This window comes from Anolis carolinensis, chromosome 5 (assembly GCF_035594765.1).
Source record: "Anolis carolinensis isolate JA03-04 chromosome 5, rAnoCar3.1.pri, whole genome shotgun sequence".
Lineage (NCBI taxonomy): Eukaryota > Metazoa > Chordata > Lepidosauria > Squamata > Dactyloidae > Anolis > Anolis carolinensis.
The window spans coordinates 126,699,438-126,722,787 of record NC_085845.1 but is presented as its reverse complement, the minus strand read 5'-3'; the positions used below and the strand labels follow the sequence as shown (position 1 = coordinate 126,722,787).

Genomic DNA, 23,350 nt, shown 5'->3' with positions numbered 1-23,350 from the left:
TGAATGGCAGAAGTAAAATTTTAAACTGTATATTATTATATTACAAATAGATTGCACATTTTCATTAATCAATAGTTAGATTTGAGAAAATATTTTAAATTAATGTAAGTGATATAGAGTGCAACCCAATATATCTATTCAGAAGTAAACTTCACTGAACCCAGTAGAATTTATGTTAACAGGATTGCAATCCTGATAATATGAACATGAAATAAAATATTTCCTTACAGAACAAAAATTTCTTACAAACAAAAATTAAATGACACATTTAGTCTACTTTCTCATCTATCTCAGACTTAAATAAGTAGAGGAACACTGTTCATGTGATCCCCTTTTGTTGCTTTAAGTGCTGTCAAGTTGACTTCAGCTTATAGTGACCCCATGAATGAGAGATTTCCAAGCCCCCTATCATTAACAGCCCTTTTCTAAGGGCCCTTCCACACAGCTGAATGAAATCCCATATTTTCTGTTTTGAAGTGGGATATACGACAGTGTGGACTCAGATAATCCAGTTAAAAGCAGATATTGTGGGATTTTCTGCCTTGATATTCTAGGTTGTATGGTTGTGTGGAAGGGCCCTAAATCCTCCAGGACAATTGTGGGCCCTTCCACACAGCCCTATATCCCAGAATATCAAGGCAGAAAAATCCCACAATATCTGCTTTTAACGGGGTTATATGAGTCTACACTCAAATAATGTGGGATTTTCAGCCTTGATATTCTGGGATATAGTGGAAGGACCCTGTAAGAGTAACCTCCAGCAGAAGTCATTGACTTTAATAGAGACCACCATTATCCATGGTTTCCTGTTTCCACACTAACTTCATGAACATCCCTGTGGATATGGGGTCTGTACTGTACTTTTTCTAAATAAGAGCAGTATTGTCTGCTGTGAGTCAGCAGCATTCCAATTGCTTGTGCAAATCTATCACCCTCCCTCCAAAATTTACTGTACAACAATTTAAATTAAAATGGTGTAGAAGAAACTTGAATTCAACATGCCTATTGTGGAATTCTGTTATAGGGCTAGGCCACACCAGCCCTATAGTGGAATTCCACAACAGGCATATGGATGATGGATCAGGAAACTCAATAAATCCAGGTAATAAATTCTGTGCAGATTAAAGAAACTTAGAAACTGAAAGAATGTTAATAGTTGGCAGATATAAATATCATGTTTCATGTACATCTTATGGCCATAACCTGAAGATAATATCATAAAATATTTTAATACTTTTCTGCAGAAAACAAAGGAATAACAACCACTGCTAACCAAAAAGACGTACTATATATACTCAAGAATAAACTGATCTCATATACTAGTCAAGGGAAGGTTTGGGAGTCAAAATATGTACAATGGATATGTCAACTGTCATGGATATTATGTGGAGAGGGAAAAGCAACAATGCCACCTTCAGGAGCCAGCCACCCCTGGCCACTGCCACTATTTCCCAACTTAGGCATTTAAAAAGGACAGATGTGATGCCTTGGGGGAGAGAACACAGGAGCTTTTTAATGTTCTCCCAGGACTGACTGAATGTTTGCCTTTCAACACTGTACTAAGAAAAGGGGATAGTTCATTATTTGATAACAAAGTAGAGCACTCACATTGACTAATGGATAAGTCAACAAAGTTTTTAGGCTGATTTTTTACTAAACTTTCTAGACTTATACATGGGTAGTTTTCAGTGTAGCATCATCAAGTTAACTATTATCATACATTCTCTTATACATTCACGCACATACAGTATCTCTCCCAGTGCCCTGTTAGAGTTATTATTAGACAGCAATACTTGCCTCTGTTACTTTGGGTTGAAGAATTAAAGCTTCCGGACTCATACGAGGAATATCTATATGAATCTGAAAAAAAAATTAAATTCAGAAACCTTCAAAAGATCTAAGCAAATTCAGATTATTTGTCTGTATAATAGAAAAATAATGAAAGCTACCATGTCACCTGGATCCCTTTAGATATCTTCATAAGACTTTTAAAAACTTTGTCTTTCAAAATGGATTTATGTTACACTAGCTGTGTCCAGCCACCATTGCTGTGGCAAAGTGTGGTGGTATGGGAAATAAGGTATTGAGGAATTGGTAATAGTTAGTATATGTTATTTCCTAAAGCTTGTGAATATACACCATTTATAGTTGTTCCTTTTCTTTGTCTATTGGGGGCAAGCATGAATGCTGCAATTAAACAGAAAAATTATCATGTAATGGCCTTTCAGCTTCAAAGCCTGGCTGTTTCCTCCCTGGGGGAATCTTTTGTTGGGAGGTGTTAGCTGGCCCTGATTGTTTCATGTCTGGAATTCCTGTTTTCAGAGTGTTGTTCTTTATTTACTATTCTGATTTTAGAATTTTTTAATACTTGGAACCAGATTGTGTTCATTTTCATGGTTCACAGCAACACAATAATCATATTAATAATAATAGTAACAATGATGACTCTGATAATACACACTACCTTTCTCCCTCCTCAGCTTCCTCCCTGGGGGATTCCTTTGTTGGGAGGTGTTAGCTGGCCCTGATTGTTTCCTGTCTAGAATTCCCCTGTTTTCAGAGTGTTGCTCTTTATTTACTGTCCTGATTTTAGAGATTATATTGTTCTGTTTTATTATACCACAATAATTTTAATATATTATATTTATAATCTTATATTGTTTGCTTTGAACTGAATTATATGAGTTCCTTCCTACACAACTGTATAAAATCCACATTGAACTGGATTATATAGCAGTGTGGACTCAAGATCGTCCAGCTCAAAGCAGATACTGTGGATTATCTGCCTTGGCATTCTGGGTTATATAGCTGTGTGGAAGGGCCTTGAATCTACACTGCCATATAATCCTGTTCAAATCAGATAATCTGTATTTTATAGGCAGTGTGGAAGAGGCCTAAGTGAACCTTCAGCCATTGTGGCTGAGGGGGTTGCTAGGACACAAAGTGAGCAAGGCGTAAAGGGGGCAGGGCCTACCTTTCCTCATCCTCTGTAATTTGGACTTTATTTTTCTAGTTTTTTATTGAAAGACATAGATTGGATGCTATGTCTTTTGTGGCCAAATCTGGTGTGATTTGGTTCACTGGTTTTGTTGTTTACTCCATGGTAAAAACACACATTTTATATATATATATATATATATATATGTATTACATATGACTTTCAGTACTGTGAAGTAGGCACACTGTGACTTAATCTTCTTCAATAGCTGAACGGTTATCCTCAAAATGCAAATGAAACAGGTTAAGGTTACAGGTTAAGGTTTCTCCTGTCTATATACCCCATCCTTTCCCCATCTGCACTGATTGAACATGTACCAAGCTATGGAATTACTATTTATTTTCTGCTATGCTTTACAATTCTTGAACCGTGTTAAACCCAGTTTGTTGCCGCTCACCAAGAACAGAAAGCAGGAGGATGCTTTTGATCTGCTTTTTTGATCTATTAATGGAGGGGATAAAAGCTGCTGTCTACACAAACTACTTCAAAATGAAGATAAAGCATAACACACACATAAAGGACATATCCAAAATGATGAATGGGAAGAACAGGTTCAGAGAAAAATTAAATGGAAAATCAGGCTTAGAGAGTAACCTCTGGCTAAGAGGATACGTTTTGCAGAACATAAAAGGTGCATTAGCTCCTCAGGCTTTCAAAATAGAAAGGTAGTCCCTCAATAAAGACTTCAAAAATCTGAATTATCCATGTACTTCAACTGCATCAAATAACAGTTTCCACGCTGTGTTTCTAGGAATTGTCAAGTTACCTAGGAGGTTTCATGGTAGGAAGATCAGTAATGGCACATAGGAATCCCTGAAAGACAACTTGTCCATCACTACTGGTTTTCGTCAGATGTTAGAGAGTGTGAGGTTCATTCTAAGGAGCAAGTGCCAGCTCATGCTGTTAACAGAAAAGATTGAATGACCTGGCCAGTGCATTTTAGGAGTATGTCAAGGATCTTTCATCTACCACCAGTGCTCGCAGTCAATGGGGAAAGTATTATCTGAAAGGTGATTTGGAAATGACTACTCAAAACATTGGGCAAGACTTATCCTTTGCTAAGATTAACTGCAATGTAGAAAGAAAACAAAGGACAAAGGAAGTTAATTTTGAAACTGTCACAAGGGTGAGGTTGCACAGCCTATTAAATGTCCTTTATGCTCTCAGAAATTCCTGAAAATCCATATGTACCACCTTTTGTTGGGATTTTAACAACAATTATTATTTATTATTATTTACAATATTTATATCCTGCCCTCACCTCGAAGGGGACTCAGAGCAGCTTACAGAACATACATACGGCAAACATTCAATGCTGATTATACAATCAACAAGGGCAGACAACACAGAGATAAAGGAAGTTTTTCCCATCTTATTTCTGGCATCTTGGAGGCTGTGCCTGACTGGCCATGTGGGGTGATGTCGTTCCATCCTCCATGCAAAGGAGCTTTCCTCCAATTGATGTCCTTTAAGGACGCCTCTATTACCTCCCTGCTAAAAGCAGTACCTATTTAATCTACTCACATTTCTACTTTCGACCTGCTAGGCTAACAACAGGTGCTCACCCTGACCTGGGATCAAACTGCCAACATTTCAATCGGCAAGATTTTTTCTGCAGCACAGTGGTTTAGTCTGCTGTGCTATGCCCGGTCCCACAACCACATCTCCATCACAACTGGAAGAATAGCTGTGCACAAAGAGAAAGTTCTATGGGTGATCATGATTTTAAAAAGCTCAGTATTAAAGTCTTAAGAGCTCCCATGATGTAAAAGCCCTATCTGCATTAGGAATAATGTGGAATTTCAGCATCAGAATAGAATAAAGATCAGAAAAAATTAGTAGCATTATACTATTTTACATATTTTACTTAGTTCCACCACAGTATTAAACATGTGTGACATACAAAGTCATGTCTGAGATAAAAGACATAACTAGGGAACAAAGTCTAGAAATGTAAAACACATGCATTAAGATGTCGTTATACCACTTTTGTATTCCTTCACCTGCCGGTATGTATCCTGATGAGTTTCTTCATTCCTTGAATCATAATATTGTTCAACAAAAGCAAAATATTCTTTCCGCTTTCTCTGTAAAGTGCCTTGTCTCCGATCAACATTTGCAGGGAGGTAACCCTAGGAAGAAAACTTCATTTAAATTAACAGTTTTACAAACCAATACTCAAGAAAAGAATCCCGCACAACTCTTTCACATATTTAATTTTCAATGTGGTTTTAACCATTTTATTCATCATACATTCTAACTTGAGTTATCTCTAGTTTTTTCAGTGGCTTCAACTAAACTTCAGACCATGCTGTGCTACCTGTAACTTTGGCATTTTCCACAGAAACAGTATTAAATATTCAAGCTTTCTACTACTCCCCAAAGGCACTGGATCTGCCAAATTTTAGATAGATTGGATAAAGGGTTCCCATTTTATAGGCAATTAAAAAGGTGTAAACACACAAGTTAACTGCTATATAAGCAAAACAGAACTGTCCAATCTGTCAATGTCACTGCTCTTTCTCCCACATCTCTTGATATACTGTTCCAGACAATGGCTCATTTCAGACAGAAATTCCCAGCTATTCACAGAAATCTCTAACTCTTGTAAATACATTTAGGTCTCTCCGGTCTGTTGAATTACAACTCTGGAATCTGGGTCCTAAGTTTGGTACTGTTCCAACTACAACTGACTTGGATAAGGGCGTAGAAAAGCCACTTATCAAGTTTGCAAAGCAAACTTGATAAGAGATAGCGGATAACAAGACAGAAATAAAGAATCAAAGTGATTTTGACAGACTGCGACATTGTGCTGAAACTAACAAGATAAAACTCCTGAGAGAAGTATATGATCTTGTATTTCAATCCAATGAATCAGGAGAAATGAGTAGAGAATTGGGGAAATGTCGCATGGGAATAGTGCTTGCAAACAAAATCTAGTTGTTGTCGAAGGCTTTCATGGCCAGGATCACAGGGTTGTTGTATGTCTTTCGGGCTGTGTGGCCATGTTCCAGAAGTATTCTCTCCTGACGTTTTGCCCACATCTATGGCAGGCATCCTCAGAGGTTGTGAGGTATGGATTCCATACCTCACAACCTCTGAGGATGCCTGCCATAGATGTGGGCAAAACGTCGGGAGAGAATACTTCTGGAACATGGCCACACAGCCCGAAAGACATACAACAACCCTGTGATCCTGGCCATGAAAGACTTCGACAACACATTGAACATCTCTACGGGGAGAAATTGTTCCAAAATCTAGTTGACTTAGAGGATTGTAAGTTAGATACGGGCCAGCAGTTAATGCAGCTACTTTAGAAAGCGACTGCAATCTTAGCCTATATTAACATAACCACAGTTTCCAGATCATGAATGAAGTGGAAGATTAATCAATTCTGGGGGTTACATCTTAAGATCAATATGGCCATTCAACTACAAAGAACTAGTAGACAATATAAAACAACAAAGTAATGGTGGCTTCTGTTTTATTATGGTATTTAAACAGAGGTTAGGCAATCATTAAGACTGATGTGCTGTAACTGCACAGTATTGCAAATCCTACACTGAATAGTGGGCTGTACTAGGCAACCTCAAAGGTACTTTCCAACTCTGTGATTCTATCAAATTGCCTGATCATAAAGACCACTGGCCTATATAGGGGTGCATCTACTCTGTAGAATTAATCCATTTGACATCACTTTAACTGCCAGGGTTTAATGCTATGGAATATGGGAGTTCGAGTTTGACAAAGTCTTTAGTTTTCTCTACCCATGATTCTACAGCATTGAGCCATGACAGTTGAAGTAGAGTCAAACTGCACTAATTCTACAGTACAGATGCAACCCAATTCAGGAATGCATACTTCAATAAGCAGAAACTCTAAAAACCTCTTGTAGAATTCTTGTACCATTAACCAACTATATACCTCCACTACATAGAAAAAGATACAGTAATAAATAAATATTGCTGAACACAAAGAACATGCAACTGAACCATTAGCAGACAAACAGGAGCTTGGGAAAACTGTGGGTCCTTTTTAAATACATTCTAACTCACGACGAAGAAGCCAGACAAGATCAAAACTATTCAGCTAAAAGCTGGAATGCTGACCATAATTTGTTTTATCTACAATTTTGGAGCCGTATATTCAATACATTAATCATTTTTAATTTAGAGTTAATATTCTGTCCCCTTTTGGAAACAAACTGATTGTTTTTCTTTAATATAATGAATATAGATAAATTAGTGGTCAAACAAGACATGGGAAGTTTGGACAAGACTGATATACCACAAACTGCAGCAAGACAAAAATAACAGATCTGCTGAAGAAGACATAATTTGAATTAAGCAAATGTTGTGTATGCACATGGTAGAATTCCAATCTTACTTTTAAAAAATATTCATGGGTTTGTGCCTCTTTCCAAGGACAGAAAATCAAATTAAGAAAAGTGTAATTTTCCAAATTATGGAAACAATTTATTAACATTTGATATATATGAGAAATCATATCTAGAGTTCAGCGGTTTTGCAGAGGTGTTTGGTACACACAAAGCAGAATTAATTCCAAAGCCATCTGTAGGAAATAACATGAGATTCAAGGTCAAGGTGGTGAAGTGCACACATATCAAAAAAGTCCCAGCTTGCAAAGCTAAACCTACATTTCTGAATACCCAGATTAAAGACTGTCAAAGAAGAGAGATTATGTCAAAGGATCCAATGGGTTTAGAAAATAGCTTTCATATGGGTAAGATCAGGGAGATCTGAACTCTGTTAGGGAACCTGAAGAAGTTGGTTAGACACTTTTTCAATCCAATCATTTGAATAACAACAACAACAACAACAACAACAACAACAACAACAACAACAATTTATTTATAGGCCACCCTATCTCTCCAAGGGGACTCAATGCAGTTTCCGGGCAAAAAAGGAAAACATCCAGTCCATCACTGATGACAGGCACCAGTTCAGGGCCAGAACCTAATCCTTGGCTTTCGGTGGAAAGGAATAATAGAGTTGGGTGCAATCTGTGTAAATTTGACACCAAACTCCAAAATTCCAGATGATCTCTCTCAGTGATTTCATGTAAATGTCAAACAGCTTGGGGGTCAGAATTGAACCCAGAAGAGACCCCATAGGCATCCAGTCAGGGAGTCGAACAGGAGTTCTCCAGTTCCACCATCTGGGTCCACCCCTCCAGGAAAGACTGGAGCCACTGCAAGACCGTGCCTCCCGATCCCATCCCAGAGAAATGGCCCAGAAAGATACCATGATCAATGGTATCAAAAGCCACTGAGAGGTCCAGGAGAACCAACAAGGACATACTCATGTCTAGTTATCTTCATAGACCAAGGTGACCAATGCCATTTCAGTTCCATAACCAGACCTGAAATCAGACTGAGATGGATACAGATAATCAGTTTCACCCAAGAAACTTTGGAGTTGTGAGGTCACCACCTTCTCTAGAACCTTGCCCAGGAAATGGGCGATGAAGAAATTAAAGGTATACACTGTAAATGAGCACAATGCTGGTTAATGCACCAGTCAGTTTATAATATAAAAGAATTGTGGAGTGACAATGAGTTTGAAAAGTGGTAAATAAAGATTAGTTTATATGCAAGGAAAGCTAGATTGAGAGAAACAACCGTGAACACCTCTGGACAGTTCCTTCTTCATTCCTTCAAACTATTGTAAAACGCAGGAGTAGTACACAAACATAGCACTTCTTATGAGCTTGAGCCATTTATGTTTGAACTGGATCAATGGTTTCTTTAAAATTAGCTAGTGAGTTTCAGGGCTCATCTAATGCTTGAGCCCATGTCTCCGTAACGTAACTCTGATAACTTTGTTCATTGTACCACATGAGCATAAATAAAGGCTTCCATCCAATACATAAGAATGTAACCTTGAAAGTAGCAAGTCCGTAGGCCTCTCATTTTCACCACTAGCTAATCATTCCTTTTAAATGAATGCATTTCAAGGCATGCACTAATACATACAAAATGCATAAGCCTTTTAAATTGTACGAGTTTAAGTTATGGCTTTCGATCCAATCTGACATTTAATATCCTCTTTCAAAATATTGTGTGAAGTTAAATATGGAGCTCTAAATTACACTTCTTGTCAAGAAGTTTGTATTTTCTATAGGATATTATTTAGTCCCATTCGCAAACAATTTAATTTATAATTCCACCATGTAACTGTCCCAGGAACATCAATACTTTCCTTAACAGAGTGGTATTTTCTATTAATCAGTTTTAAAGATTAATAGAGGCACCTTTTCTTTTGGACAGGTTCAATATCCTGTTCTACTCCCAAGCCAATATTTTGCAACTATGAGCACAAACATTAGCTGCGAGTCCAAATCATTTATATTTCAGAAAACACCACAGCCTTGTTCATAATTATACTTCACAACTCATCTGTGCCTTTGGACAAGCCAGAAGAAGTTCAGATGGAGAAAATCTATTTGGATTACTTTTATGTCATATCAATGACACATTAACATTTTAGATGTAGTGCCTAACTCACTAAAAGATAAAAATCTGTTAGGTGTGTACCAGTTGCTTGCAGACTGTACATTGGATTTCTAAGAAAGCTGAGCAGTGACCAAACGTGTGTTGATGACTACAGACCATGACAATATTCAAGGAGTGTGGACATAATTACATTCGTCCAAAAGGTAAGAAGAAAATGAGAGAAATATATTTTAGAAATCTGAATTTTGCAGGAAAAATTACGCCCCCCCCCCCTAAGAAGGGGTTAAACAAGAATATCTTACAGGAGGTATAATGGGGGATTATTAAGCTTTATCTTTAACAATAATTTAATGTGTTTTCAACTGTAGTAATTTAGTGTGTTTTTAATAGTACTGCTTATTTGATTTTTAAAACAGTTGTATTGTACAGGTTTTAATGCACATTGTTCTTAACTTGGGTCACTTTGGGTCCCATCTCAGGAGAAAGAACAGCTATGAATTGCATATAATAAATATAAAATAAGCACTAACTTGAGTCTCATTTTTGCAGGTAAAGGCAGGATAAAAAATTTATCCCACCTAATCAGTATAGAAAATCACAATGGCATGGGAAACCTTTACCAATTTTTCTTCTTTTGACCCAATAGGATAAGAAAAATGGGTTATCAGACTCAGCTTGAACTTTAGGTGAAATGGCAGCATTTTAAATATATGGTTTTCTATTAAAAAATAACTACTGCTTTGTGCGCACTTAATTTTAATTGCAAGAGACTACTTATTAGGTTTCTCTGTTACGAGATGCATTCAGATTTTGGAATAGAAAGTACTAAAACTGCAAATTTATTTAGACACATTAGCAAGAGAGAATCTTTTAAACTCTGAAAATCAGACCTCTTCTGAGCACTTCATATTCCCTTGAGAATGCTCCTCTCAAGAAACCGGGGGGGGGGGGGGGGGGAGAGAGAGAGAGAGAGAAAGCCACTGCCAGCTTTCTCTGAAAATTTCAACAGTGTTGAACTACTGGATGTATAACGTAAGAATGTTAAATATCTAACATGAATGCTTGCTTATAAAACAACATCCGTGTTATTTTGAGTAAATAGCACAGGTATACACAGAGAAGCAAATGTTTCTCAGAATATTTTAGTTCCAAGCAAAGAAGTGATCCTAGTTAAGCCCCAACATTAATATGTAGCAGACTTTTAATTCAATATCTCATCATAAGATGTTTCATTTAACTTTTCTGTAAGAAATCAAGTTTTTAATTCCACAGCACAGAAGTTGATGGAGGCGGGGGAACAGAAAAATTTAGCACTTGTCATGATTTACTACTCTATTCTCTTATGACAAGCCAAGCTTGAAATTGAGAACAGAACAGCATTCCTTTTGTCACACTATTTCGGAGTGCTACTGATTAGCTATGACTCAAGCAAAATTATATGGGGCAGCACCAACAACATTATCATCCTCAAAAATTAATGCATTACTTACTGAGAGGAGCTTCCAGGTAATTGGCCGAACAGGTTTTGGGATTCCTGACCAACTCAGCTTCCGTAATTCTTCTGTTTTCCCAGAAGAAGAAGAAAGAACAAACATAATTGAGAAGATAACATTAAAATACATTCAGGTAAATGTTATCCTAAGATAAATACAATTTTTGTGTTAAAATAATGTATATTATGCAAGGCATCGTACAAGAAGTAAATAGAAAAAATGACGGTTCAAACTGAGTACCCTAATAATTCACAGACGGCATTCACATTTGGATAAAAATGCACAATCCTCAATTACATTGGGAATTTATGTTCCTAACTAAAACTAGCAGCCTGACCCTATAGTAGTATGACAGGAAAGAAAAATATAACAATACAGTCATTATAAATGTATTTCACTATAAATGGGTCCAGAGTGAAGAAGTGGGGGGGGGGGGGGGCAAGAAGACATCATACCAACCTGAGAGCTAGGAAGATAGTTCCATCTTGTCTCCTGTGCCATAGCAACATGCTATGCTAATTATATATATATACACACACACACACACACACACACACACACACACACACATATAATATACAACAATTTATAAATATATAATATATTGTATATACATATAATATTAATAATATTATAATGTAATACAATATTATACTAATAATACAATATAATAATATTAATTATATGTTATATATTAAATGTAATATTACTATATACTGATATAGTACAATATAGTATATTGTGCTATGCTAACAATATATTGTATGTACATTTGATTTGTAAGCCGCTCTAAGTCCCCTTCGGGGTGAGAAGAGCGGGATATAAATGTAGTAAATAAATAAAATAAATTTCTACGCGAATTCTTCATGGTCAACTGTGGTTAATGGACAAATTGGGATTGTCAAAACATCAGAAAAATGTAGGTAATATACCGAAACTAAAAGGTAATTCACTATTACAAGATATTACAACATCTAAACAAATGTGCAAATATTAATGACTGAATTAAAATATTTCATATTAATATATGTCAAACTTAACCCACAATAGTCCAAACTAATAAAAGAAAGAGGTCTGTCTATCTGTCTGCATCATGTGAAATCAAAATGCCTGAAACTTGGTATGCATACTAATGGTTTTTAAGGTATTTTTTTAATGAACTGATTAATTTTATTTAATTGAAATTCTTCCAGAACATTGATTCCCAAAGAATAATTAACAGATAATGTGCATGCTTTGGTGAGTTATATTCCCATTTGTTCATATCTGAACTGTGTTGATGATGAAAAGTATAAATTTAACAAAACTGGGATTTCAAGAACAACCCAAGTATCAAAATTTGGATTCAAGTTCTACTGCTACTAACAGCTCACGAAAAAGTTATGCTCTACTAGAATACGAAAGTGCATGCAATGTGGCACAATTTTCTTTATATATATACATGGAAATAAAAACTTGTCCTCATAACAATAGGATCATACTACATTGTGTAAGTCAAAATCTACTATTTAACATGGCTATTGTTCCCTTTCCCTTTCTTATTTATCCGTATAAAGAGAATTGTGATCTAAATACAGTAGAGTCTCACTTATCCAAGCCTCGCTTATCCAAGTTTCTGGATTATCCAAGCCATTTTTGTAGTCAATGTTTTCAATATATCATGATATTTAGGTGCTAAATTCGAAAATACAGTAATTACAACATAACATTACTGTGTATTGAACTGCTTTTTCTGTCAAATTTGTTGTAAAACATGATGATTTGGTGCTTAATTTGTAAAATCAGAACATAATTTGATGTTTAATAGGCTTTTCCTTAATCTCTCCTTATTATCCAAGATATTCACTTATCCAAGCTTCTGCCGGCCCGTTTAGCTTGGATAAGTGAGACTCTACTGTATTATTGCTTGAGAAGGTTACAGTCTCTAGATCTCCACCATTAACGATTCAATTCCTCTGATAACATGTAGTCTGATCTTGCGAGATCAAATTCCATAACTAAAGGAATTAAGGAATACACAGAATCTACTAAACTTTCTTTACAATTCAAAATCCCTCTTAAAATACAAATTATAGAACAAATTCAGCATGAAGTGATAAAACTTTGCCGATCACTGCTAGCTTTGGCCTAAATCAATTCCTTGTTCAAACAATAGAAATCAATTTATTAATTGGGATTTATATCACTGTTGACTTATCAACAATCGATTCAGTGGGTCTATACTTAGCTGGGAGGAGTAATTAAATTTAGGTCACAAGTTTTAATGGGGCAGGAAATCCTTAGCAACATTTAAACCACATGGTCAGATCAATACAAAATTGCCATTATTAAGGATGCTGAATTAAAGTTCAGCAGAATCTGACATGCCTTTTAAAAAGTTATCTCATTTCAAAGCTTTTTAACTTACTGCACTTAAAGCAACTTGTACAAGATCAGTTTGAAATGCAATATAACCAAGAAACTCTTAAAGTAGATCATAGATAACAAGTTTCAAGTGATTAAACAAAGCATTTTTATAAGCAATACATTTTTGAGGTTCATAACAGCAAAAGGTTCCATATTTCTTGAGATTTCCTGAAGTAGAGAGGCATTTCTATACCCCTGTATGCATGTATTGGACTATAAAGCAGTACAAAGGACAGTTCTCGTGTCCTATAAAGCAGTACAAAGAACTATCGCTCATGTCAGCAATAGTTAATTGATATGATGTCTACAACAAAGACTCATCGGTACATAAAATTATTGCTTGCAGCACACTGTAAGACAGTTTACAGAATCAAATTCAGCTTCCCCGACCTTATTGATTCAGCACCTGTACCGTTGAATAATTCATTTTAACGGCTATCATATAGGACTTCCTTGTATGTAACAGGAACTCTGTTCCTGACATCTGCTTTATGTTTTCTTCCAAACATACACTTTTTATTCTTCTTTCCCATCAACCTTTCATCTGTCACTAAAAAATTCTTTTTCTTTACCTTTATTTAGTTGGAGATATAAAATTCTATCCCACCCCAGCTTATTCTTCTGTATTTGTAATGCCCTTTTCCAGAAAGTTGGCAAGAGATCTGGCATTCCACAGCTTTTTAGGATGTGCCGTGTCTTTTAGTGATTTGCCAAACTGCCCACATTTGTATAGATTTTATATTGGGATTAATATTTAGGATGAACACTATGTTTCACCAAAATATAGTCCATATCATCCAACTTAATACAAATTATAGAAAATTGTAATTAATATTATTTAACTTTTTAATTCATAATGTATTTTAATAGTTTTAACTATTTTATGTGCTGTTTTATATTGGTTTGTATGGGCATCTAATTGTTGCCACTGTTCTAAGCCGCCCTGAGTCCCTTCGGGTGAGAAGTGCGGGATATAAATGTGAGAAAGAAATAAATGAGAAATAACTTATTTTCTGAAGCCGTTTGATTGACATCAACTACCACGGACAACTTTATTTGTACCTTGCTTTTCTCCCAAATTTGAACTCAGTGGGACCTCTTTCCCCCAAACTGGGACCTCTTTACAATCATAGAGTGGTTCCCCAGTGTCAATAAGCCCAATGACATAAATCAGTTGCATTTTCATGAAAGGTTTATGACAGGTTTCAGTTCACATTTAGAGAGCAGGGGGTTGTTTCAGAATGGTTACTCAGAAAAGGGGACAAGTTTAATTTTCTCAAGTATAAAAAATATTAGAATGTAGGACTGAAGCTCATGATGATTCAATATATGAAAACTATTTATCACTCTCAAAGTGTTACAAATAATCATCTAAAGCCAATAGATGGGAAATAATACCTGCAATTCATACTTAGCATACCTGAAATATCAACTTTGGCCCTCCAGATGATTAAGACCTACAACTTCCATCAGCCCTAGACAGATTATGGGAGCTGCAATCCAAAACCATGTGAAGAGTCTCAAATGGAGGCTGAATCGTAATTTACAGTAAGAACAGAGTGTTACAGAGAAACCTTCTCTAGCAGAGATGCTGGAGACCAAACCTGAATATTTGGCACCCAAAGTAAGCATTGAACTACTGATCTACAGTAGAGTCTCACTTATCCAACGTAAACGGGCCGGCAGAACGTTGGATAAGCGAATATGTTGGATAATAAGGAGAGATTAAAAAAAGCCTATTAAACATCAAAATAGGTTATGATTTTACAAATTAAGCACCAAAACATCACGTTATACAACAAATTTGACAGAAAAAGCAGTTCATTACACATTAATGCTATGTAGTAATTACTGTATTTACGAATTTAGCACCAAAATATCATGATATATTGAAAACATTGACTACAAAAATGCGTTGGATAATCCAGAACGTTGGATAAGCGAGTGTTGGATAAGTGAGACTCTACTGTATTTCTTGATACGTATTTCTTGAAGTCACATGTTTTTTTTCTTCTAGTAAGCTCATTAGATACTAAAAAGGGGACTTCTTTTTCATATCCCTCCCTCCCATTACCAACTATGGAGATCACCTCGTGCTAACACAAGACTCAGAATAATCAGTGAACAAAAGTAGCAAAAGGGTAGTATGGATATGGATATAGGTTTAATACTGAACAGGGGAGAAATTACAGGTCTACAATTTGCTGATGTTAGATTTTCTATCCCATCTGCAAAAGAATCCTTGCAAATTTCATGGCAAATTCTCATAGGGCACTGATATTTCTGAATGCTACTTATTTAATACAGGAAATGCATTCCATACTTATTTCCATTGCATAGAGAATATTTCAACACATTTGACACACTGTATCTTATTTTACTTATTTCAAGAAGCACTTAGCCTTTCACTAGAATTTTAGCAAACAGCATACCCTGTTTCCCCTAAAATAAGACATCCCCAAAAAATAAGACCTAGTAGAGGTTTTGCTGAATTGCTAAATATAAAGCCTCCTCTGAAAATAAGACCTAGCAAAGTTTTTGTTTGGAAGCATGCCCGGCGCCCACCAAACAAAACACGATAGCATGCAGGATTAGTATATGTACATACTAGTTATATATGGAAATAATGGTAGTAACAAGAAATTCTTGACAGGATTCACAGTTTGTCTGGTTATGTTGGTTTGTGATGACAACTACTGTACATTATAGAATAAATGTTAATTTTTTTTGTTCAACAATAAATGTGAATTCTTCTTCATGGAAAAATAAGACATCCCCTGAAAATAAGACCTAGTGCATCTTTGGGAGCAAAAATTAATATAAGACACTGTCTTATTTTCGGGGAAACACGGTATGAAAGTAAAACTTTTGAAGTGTATATTTAAGATCATCCAAAAGATTAAGTCAGCCTCGATAACTACAAACAACACTCACAATGATTCAATGGATATATTGAAGTGCATGGTAGTATGGTAAACTGGCCATATTACTCCACATACTAAGCTTATTGCAAATGTAGAACTTGTTCCTATTAACAGTAACTCAAACAGTCCTGAATAAACTCTGAAAATCAACACTGTCAGCAGTAGCCAAGAGAGTAAATCATAGCATAGTGGTTATTTTGCCACAAGCTGAGAAAATAATGCTATAAAAGAAAGTCTGGAAATAGATTTGAACTATAAGGCAATAAGCCAATTCCTCAGCAAGCCATCTTGTATCTGAATTAGACAGTGGCTCACCTTTCAGATGTGTCATGGTTCCATCTGTTAGTCAGAAAGGACCTCTGCCCCAATCCCTGCAGGAGCAGTCACAGTCTGCACACATGTGACTTCCAAACACACACAGCCACGGCCAAATGAGTCAGGTACACGGCTGGTTTTGCATCCAAGATTTTTCTTCTTTTCACTTTAACAGAAAAACTCCACATCTTGATTTTAAAAGGGGGCTCAGAGGTCAGATTGGCAATTTGCCAGCGGCGGGGAAAGGTGGGGCTATCAACGAAGTTCAAACATTTAAGAAAACTGCCTCTCCGTACAAAAAAATGCCATTCTCTATTCTACCAAACCCATGGGGAAAGTCTTGGAGATAGGCAAAATTTAATTATATTTAGAGAATGGAAAGGCAAGAAGATGAAGTCGGTTTCCCTGATATTTGACTGTTTCACTCTGACCCGATACAGCTAAGTCTTAAATGCATTTGAGAGACACTTCCTTTTCACAGAGTACAAAACTATTATTATTATTATTATTATTATTATTATTATTATTATTATTATTATTATTATTAGGACAGTTCCTGGGAAAAATTGAGAGCCAAATTGACAAAGAAAAAACATGGCTGTGGCTCACAAATGGAACTTTGAAAAAGGAGACGGAGGGCCTGATTCTGGCAGCCCAAGAACAAGCCATTAGAACCAATGCCATCAAAGCCAAAATTGAAAAGTTGACGACAGATCCCAAATGTAGACTCTGCAAGGAAGCAGATGAAATAATAGATCACATCCTCAGCTGCTGCACGAAGATCACACAGACAGACTATAAGCAGAGGCATAACACCGTTGCTCAGATGATTCATTGGAACTTGTGCCACAAATACCATCTGCCTGCGACAAAGAACTGGTGGGATCACAAGCTGGAAAAAGTTACAGAGAATGAACATGTCAAGCTACTCTGGGACTTCCGAATTCAGACAGACAGTTTTGGAGCACAATACTCCTGACCTCACAATTGTGTTAAAAAACAAAGTATGGATTGTTGATGTTGCAATCCCAGGTGACAGCAGGATTAAGGAGAAACAACTGGAAAAGCTGGCATGATATGAGGATTTAAAGATCGAATTACAAAGACTCTGGCACAAGCCAGTCAAGGTGGTCCCAGTGGTGATCGACACACTGGGTGCGGTGCCTAAAGACCTTGGCCTGCACTTAAACACAATCAGTGCTGACAAAATTACCATCTGCCAGCTGCAGAAGGCCACCTTACTGGGATCTGCATGAATTATTTGCTGATACATCACACAGTCCTAGACACTTGGGAAGTGTCTGACATGTGATCCAATACAACAGCCAGCAGAGTGTCTGCTGTGGACTCATCTTGTTGTATTTCAAATAAATAATAATAATAATAATAATAATAATAATAATAATAATAATAATAATAATATCTGGTTCCATCCTCCCCCCCATCATAATATATCTGAACAAGCACATCATTAAAATAGAACAACTATTCTATTTAGACAACTGGAAATGGTTTGTTTTTTAAATGAAACGCATGAAAGAAACTGTTGCAAACTGTGTGATTTTAAACTGCTTCTTATTGTAATACAATAGAGTCTCACTTATCCAAGCCTCGCTTATCCAAGCTTCTGGATAATCCAAGCCATTTTTGTAGTCAATGTTTTCAATATATCATGATATTTTGGTGCTAAATTTGTAAATACAGTAATTACAACATAACATTGCAGCATATTGAACTACTTTTTCTGTCAAATTTGTTGTATAACATGATGTTTTGGTGCTTAATTTGTAAAATCATAACCTAATTTGATGTTTAATAGGCTTTTCCTTAATCCCTCCTTATTATCCAAGGTATTCGCTTATCCAAGCTTCTGCCGGCCCGTTTAGCTTGGATAAGTGAGACTCTACTGCAGATCAAAACTGTTAAAACCAGCCAACTACAATATTCTGTTTTACTGTGGTTTTAGCTGAATATTTCTCAAACATAGTGGTTTAGCCCTACTTGTTAAAGGTTAACATAGTACTGGACATATTAGCAATGGCTAGGCAATCTCAAGTAGATGAAGTTTATTAAAGTTGCCCCACAGATGAGGGACTCAGGCCATTATATGGAGTTTTTAAAAGTGCTGTTTCAAATAAACAATTGTTTCATTACTAAAAATGGGAAAAGTAAAGATAAGGTGAAGTCCACAAGGCACTACAATGTTAGTATACTCTGGTTTCTCTCCAGATCGTATAAAACTGTCACTACAATGTTATGTCTATACCAGATTAGGGGGTGCAACATCTACCATCTATCATCTTCTAGTTACTAGTAAAATCTAAAAGTTTAAAAGTTCACTTTACCATAGAACCAAAATGGAAAACAGATAAACTTTCTTGCAACTATTTTCCATCTCATCTTTCTATCTCTCTGTACTGTAGGCAGCCAGATTGTTTTAGGAAATGTACTAAATTGTTTTAGTCTCCTTCCAGTCATAGAATCAGCTAAAGGTATTTAAAATTCAAGTATTTGCTCAAGAGCTTTTGATGCAAGTGATTGCGATGTTTGCCAATGGTTCTGCTAGTCATTACAGAATATTTATGAATATGCATTGTTTATCTGATGTATTCTGTTCATATACATAAATTCTGCTTGAAAGGGGGGGGGGCTGTGCTGATGAATTTTCTTACAAATATTTAATTCCCCTTCTATATTTTTATTTCAAACATTTACATCCAAACTGTGCAGAACAAAAGGAGAGATATCATGCCAATCCCCCCCACCATGGAACACTATTATTAGCATTATCTTTGACATACAACTGTGTTTTATTTTCTTTCAGAAATGTCTCTCACAAAAGCCGCTATATATGTATATATAAGATCACAGCTAGCAGAATTTTTGCCTAGCACCACAGGAAAAAGATTGTCCAGTTGAAACGTTGGTAATTATGGAACCAAGCTGATCTTTTAAACTATTAAAACAGATGAATAATAGGTACACTGAAATATACTGGTACAATACAGGTACAGGCAGTTCCCGAGTTACAAATATCCAACTTACAAACAACTCAACATTAAGATTGGGCGTGAGACAATAGGAAGTGAGAGAAAGCTTCCTCCTGGAAGGAAAATTCATTCTTGAAAGAGTTATCATGGGGAAAATGTGTCTGTAATGAAGCTTTTTCACCAATTTGACTTGTTTCCACTATAAGCCAAATTTTTCAAAATCCAATGATCACGGGGATAGAAAGTGAGGTGAAATCTTTTGAACAGGGGCACAAGCAGCAAAACAAACACCACAGGGGTATTAACTCTTCCCTATGCTATCCAAAGTGCGCATATTACATTTAAAAATGTACCTGTTTCAACTTACATGCAAATTCAACTTAGGAACAAACCTATAGAATCAATCTTGCTAGTAACTTGGGGACTGCCTGTACTAGAAAAAATAATGTAATTATTAGAGACAGATTCCATAAACAGAAATTTCAGTCATTAATAACAATTTCTATGCTTCTAGCTCCCCATTTTGTTTCTTGGAAGACTAAGAGACAACATAGGCAAAGGTTAAGAGGCCTCCAGGTAATTAGCAATCATAGGAGCAGTAGCTTGTATTGAGACCAATATCACACTCTCTTCTCTCTCCTTTAACTGATGTCTCTAATTTGAGAGACGGTGTGGGAGGTATTCATAGCCTTTGGGATTTTTACCTGTCATTGGTTGTCAGCTATCTTAATACTGAGTCATTCACTGAAAGCATAAAGAATTTAGATCTAAGGGAAAGCTCATTTGAAAGACCTTGGGTGACCTGGAGGTCATTCATTCATAGGGCCACCATAAATTGAATTTTTTTATCATGTCAGAAGTGAATTGAGAATATACTGCAAATCACTTCTGTTTTGTTTTTTTCTTTTTTTTCGTGTCAGGAGCAACTTGAGTTGCTTCTGGAGTGAGAGAATTGGCCGTCTGCAAGGACGTAGCCCAGGGGATGCCCGGATGTTTTGATATTTTTACCATCCTTGTAGGAGGCTTCTCTCATGTCCCCGCATGGAGCTGGAGCTGATAGAGGGAGCTCTCCCCGGGTGGGATTCGAACCTGGCGGCCTTCAGGTCAGCAACCCAACCTTCAAGTCACAAGGCTTTAAACCACTACTCCACCGGGGGCTCCTCTGGTGTGAGAGAACCAGCTGTGTACAGACACATTGCCCAAGGAACACCCAGATGTGTTACCATCCTGTGGAAGGCTTTTCTCATGTCCTTGCATGGAAGTTGTGGCTGACAGATGGGAGCTCACCCCATCTTGCGGATTTGAACTGTCAACATTCAGATCTTCAGGTCAGCAGTTCAGCTGGCACAAGGGTTTAACCCATTGCGCCACAGTGGCTCCCTACATGTTAACTTGATGGCAATTAACAACTACAATGGTGACTACATTCACCAGTGCCTAGAAGAGCCGTAGGTATCTTCTAACGTACAATACAAAATTGGAGGCAGGATGAAATATTCAACATATCATTTCCTTATAGATTATTCCTGAAAAAGGAGAGTCAAGTATTTCAAGTGCTAGCTCTTCTAAAAACAGGAAGATTAAAATTCAGAGGAGACTGTGAATTTTTAGAGAAAGCATAATTCAAAATGAATTATTATTATTATTATTATTATTATTATTATTATTATTATTATTATTTATACCCTTCTTTATCTCCCCTGAGGGGGATTCAAAGCAGCTATGACGTCTTCTGCTAGACATATCCACTATTACCAAGTAATTCATAACCTCATTTTACCTGCAGGCAAGCAATTTGCACCACCATGTAACTTGATGGAATGGATATTGTTTTTAGAGAGCTTGGTTGTCCCAAGGTTCACTTCTCTGTGGGGTGTTTCCAGCCCTATGTCCATCTATTGTATCACTCAAATACCTTATCTCCTAATTATTAAAACTTAACAGAAAGAGTATTAGTGTGGGAAACATAAAATCAACTGCAGCCATAGAGTTGAAAAACATTCCAAGGAACAAGTGATGCTGAAAAATGTAGAAGTTCAACAGGGAAATTACCATACAAGATGTATAATTGCATAGATTGTAATAAACCTACAGTATGTAGGGAAAAAATCTATTTGTAGAAGCATTCATTCTTAGCAGTCTAAAAAAGAGAGTTTGAGGTCGCCATACGTAAGACGAAGTGAAATATTCCAGTTATTTTAAGCAGAAGCAGACTATCTTTTCTCTCTTGTAAAAATGAAATGGCAGAAAAACACTGAATGCATTTTCTTCTCACTTTACTCCTTTTAAATTTAACACATTACATGAGTCCAGGTGCTGACCAACTTAAAGGGATGAAGAAGAAACCATTGTAAGGACAGAAAAAGAAATTATAAACAGTTTCTCTGAACCAGCACTGAAAAGAGCAAAATGTGTTGTTGGATTAGCTTTTTAAAAAGACATCAAGAGGAATTGGAAGCATTCTAAAAGAAAATGTCTTTATACCAAGATCTGAGAATTAATGTAGTCAAGATCTGTACTGAAAGTAATGCTTGGTGTTCAAAAAAGGACCTGCAATAAGATGTTGCAATGGAAAGTGTGCCCATTCCGAGAAGAAGGCTACCTTATCCCATCTAGAATACAGGCAGTCCCTAGGTTACGAACAAAATAGATTTGTTCTTAAATTGAATTTGTAGATTTGTTCTTAAATTGAATTTGTATGTAAGTCGGAACAGGTACATCTTTTAAGTGTAACTCCAGGTAATAAAACTATTTTAGTTTGGATAGCATAGGGAAGGGTTAATACTCCTGTAATATTGGTTTTGCTGTCTGTGCACTAGTCAGAAGATTTGACTTCACTTTCTGTTTTGAAAAGTTTGGATTCTTGTGGAAACAAGGATTGGCAATAAAGCTCCAGTGAAGACACCTTTTTCTCTTTTAGAAGTTAATTTATCTTCCTAGGGGTAGATTTCCTCTCAAATACTGTTGCCTCACCCCCGCTTGTAACTTGGTGTTGTATGTAATTCGGATGTTGTAACTTGAGACAATCTGTGCTCCATCCTCTTGCATGTTCCCATAAACCAATTCCCCTGATAAGAGTGTGCTCCCACACACATGCACATTTAGTGAGTAATCATTCCATGTCCACTGAATATGCTCAGCCTTTACTAAGTTATTTATGTTGTTGTTATGTTTCTTTATTTGTACCTCACATTCCTCTCTTGATCAATACTCAGACTTGTCTTGGCTTCTTCCCCATTTTTGATGCTAGAAATGTAGCATTCCTAGAAATTTGGAAGTCATGGAAATTGCACAATCGCTTCACACAGGTAAGGAGGTAATCCTCTAACTCAGGGCACTATGTTCTTTGTGGGAAAGTAGAGAATAATGACAGGTAGGGTTGTCTGCTCTTCCTTTCTATCAGGATAGGAATTGAATTCACTGACTTGAACTCTCATTGAACTCATTAGTTCAATATCCAATTAAAATGGACACGATTCATTCAACTGTAGTCCTAAAGTTTTGAAGTAGATATATCCATTATGTGTTGCTACAGCAGTATTTGCTTCTTGTAGTACATTTATGATGAAATAAATACCACAATATTATCTAATTGCAGTTTGTTTCATAGAATGATGTCTTTGCCATGTAGATGTATAGCAAAACTTTACTCTCTTTCAAAAATTAAAGCTAGCTTCAATTTGGGAGCCACAGCTGGTTTAGAAGCCTGCTTAAAGTCATACAAAAAAAGAGTATTCACAATATTTTGC

The 23,350-nt window shown here is 36.3% G+C and overlaps 1 protein-coding gene across 2 annotated transcripts in view; it reads right to left on the bottom strand.

Annotated features, from left to right (window-relative positions):
- Positions 1-23,350, bottom strand: part of tbc1d22a (TBC1 domain family member 22A) — a 195,610-nt gene that overhangs the window by 118,099 nt on the left and 54,161 nt on the right. For both annotated transcript variants that reach the window (XM_062982239.1, XM_062982238.1), the window contains exons 5-7: positions 10,964-11,034; positions 5,002-5,130; positions 1,798-1,860 (exon numbers count right to left, since the gene is read on the bottom strand). In XM_062982239.1, the coding sequence (XP_062838309.1) occupies positions 1,798-1,860; positions 5,002-5,130; positions 10,964-11,034 (263 nt within the window). The remainder of the gene's footprint in view (positions 1-1,797; positions 1,861-5,001; positions 5,131-10,963; positions 11,035-23,350) is intronic.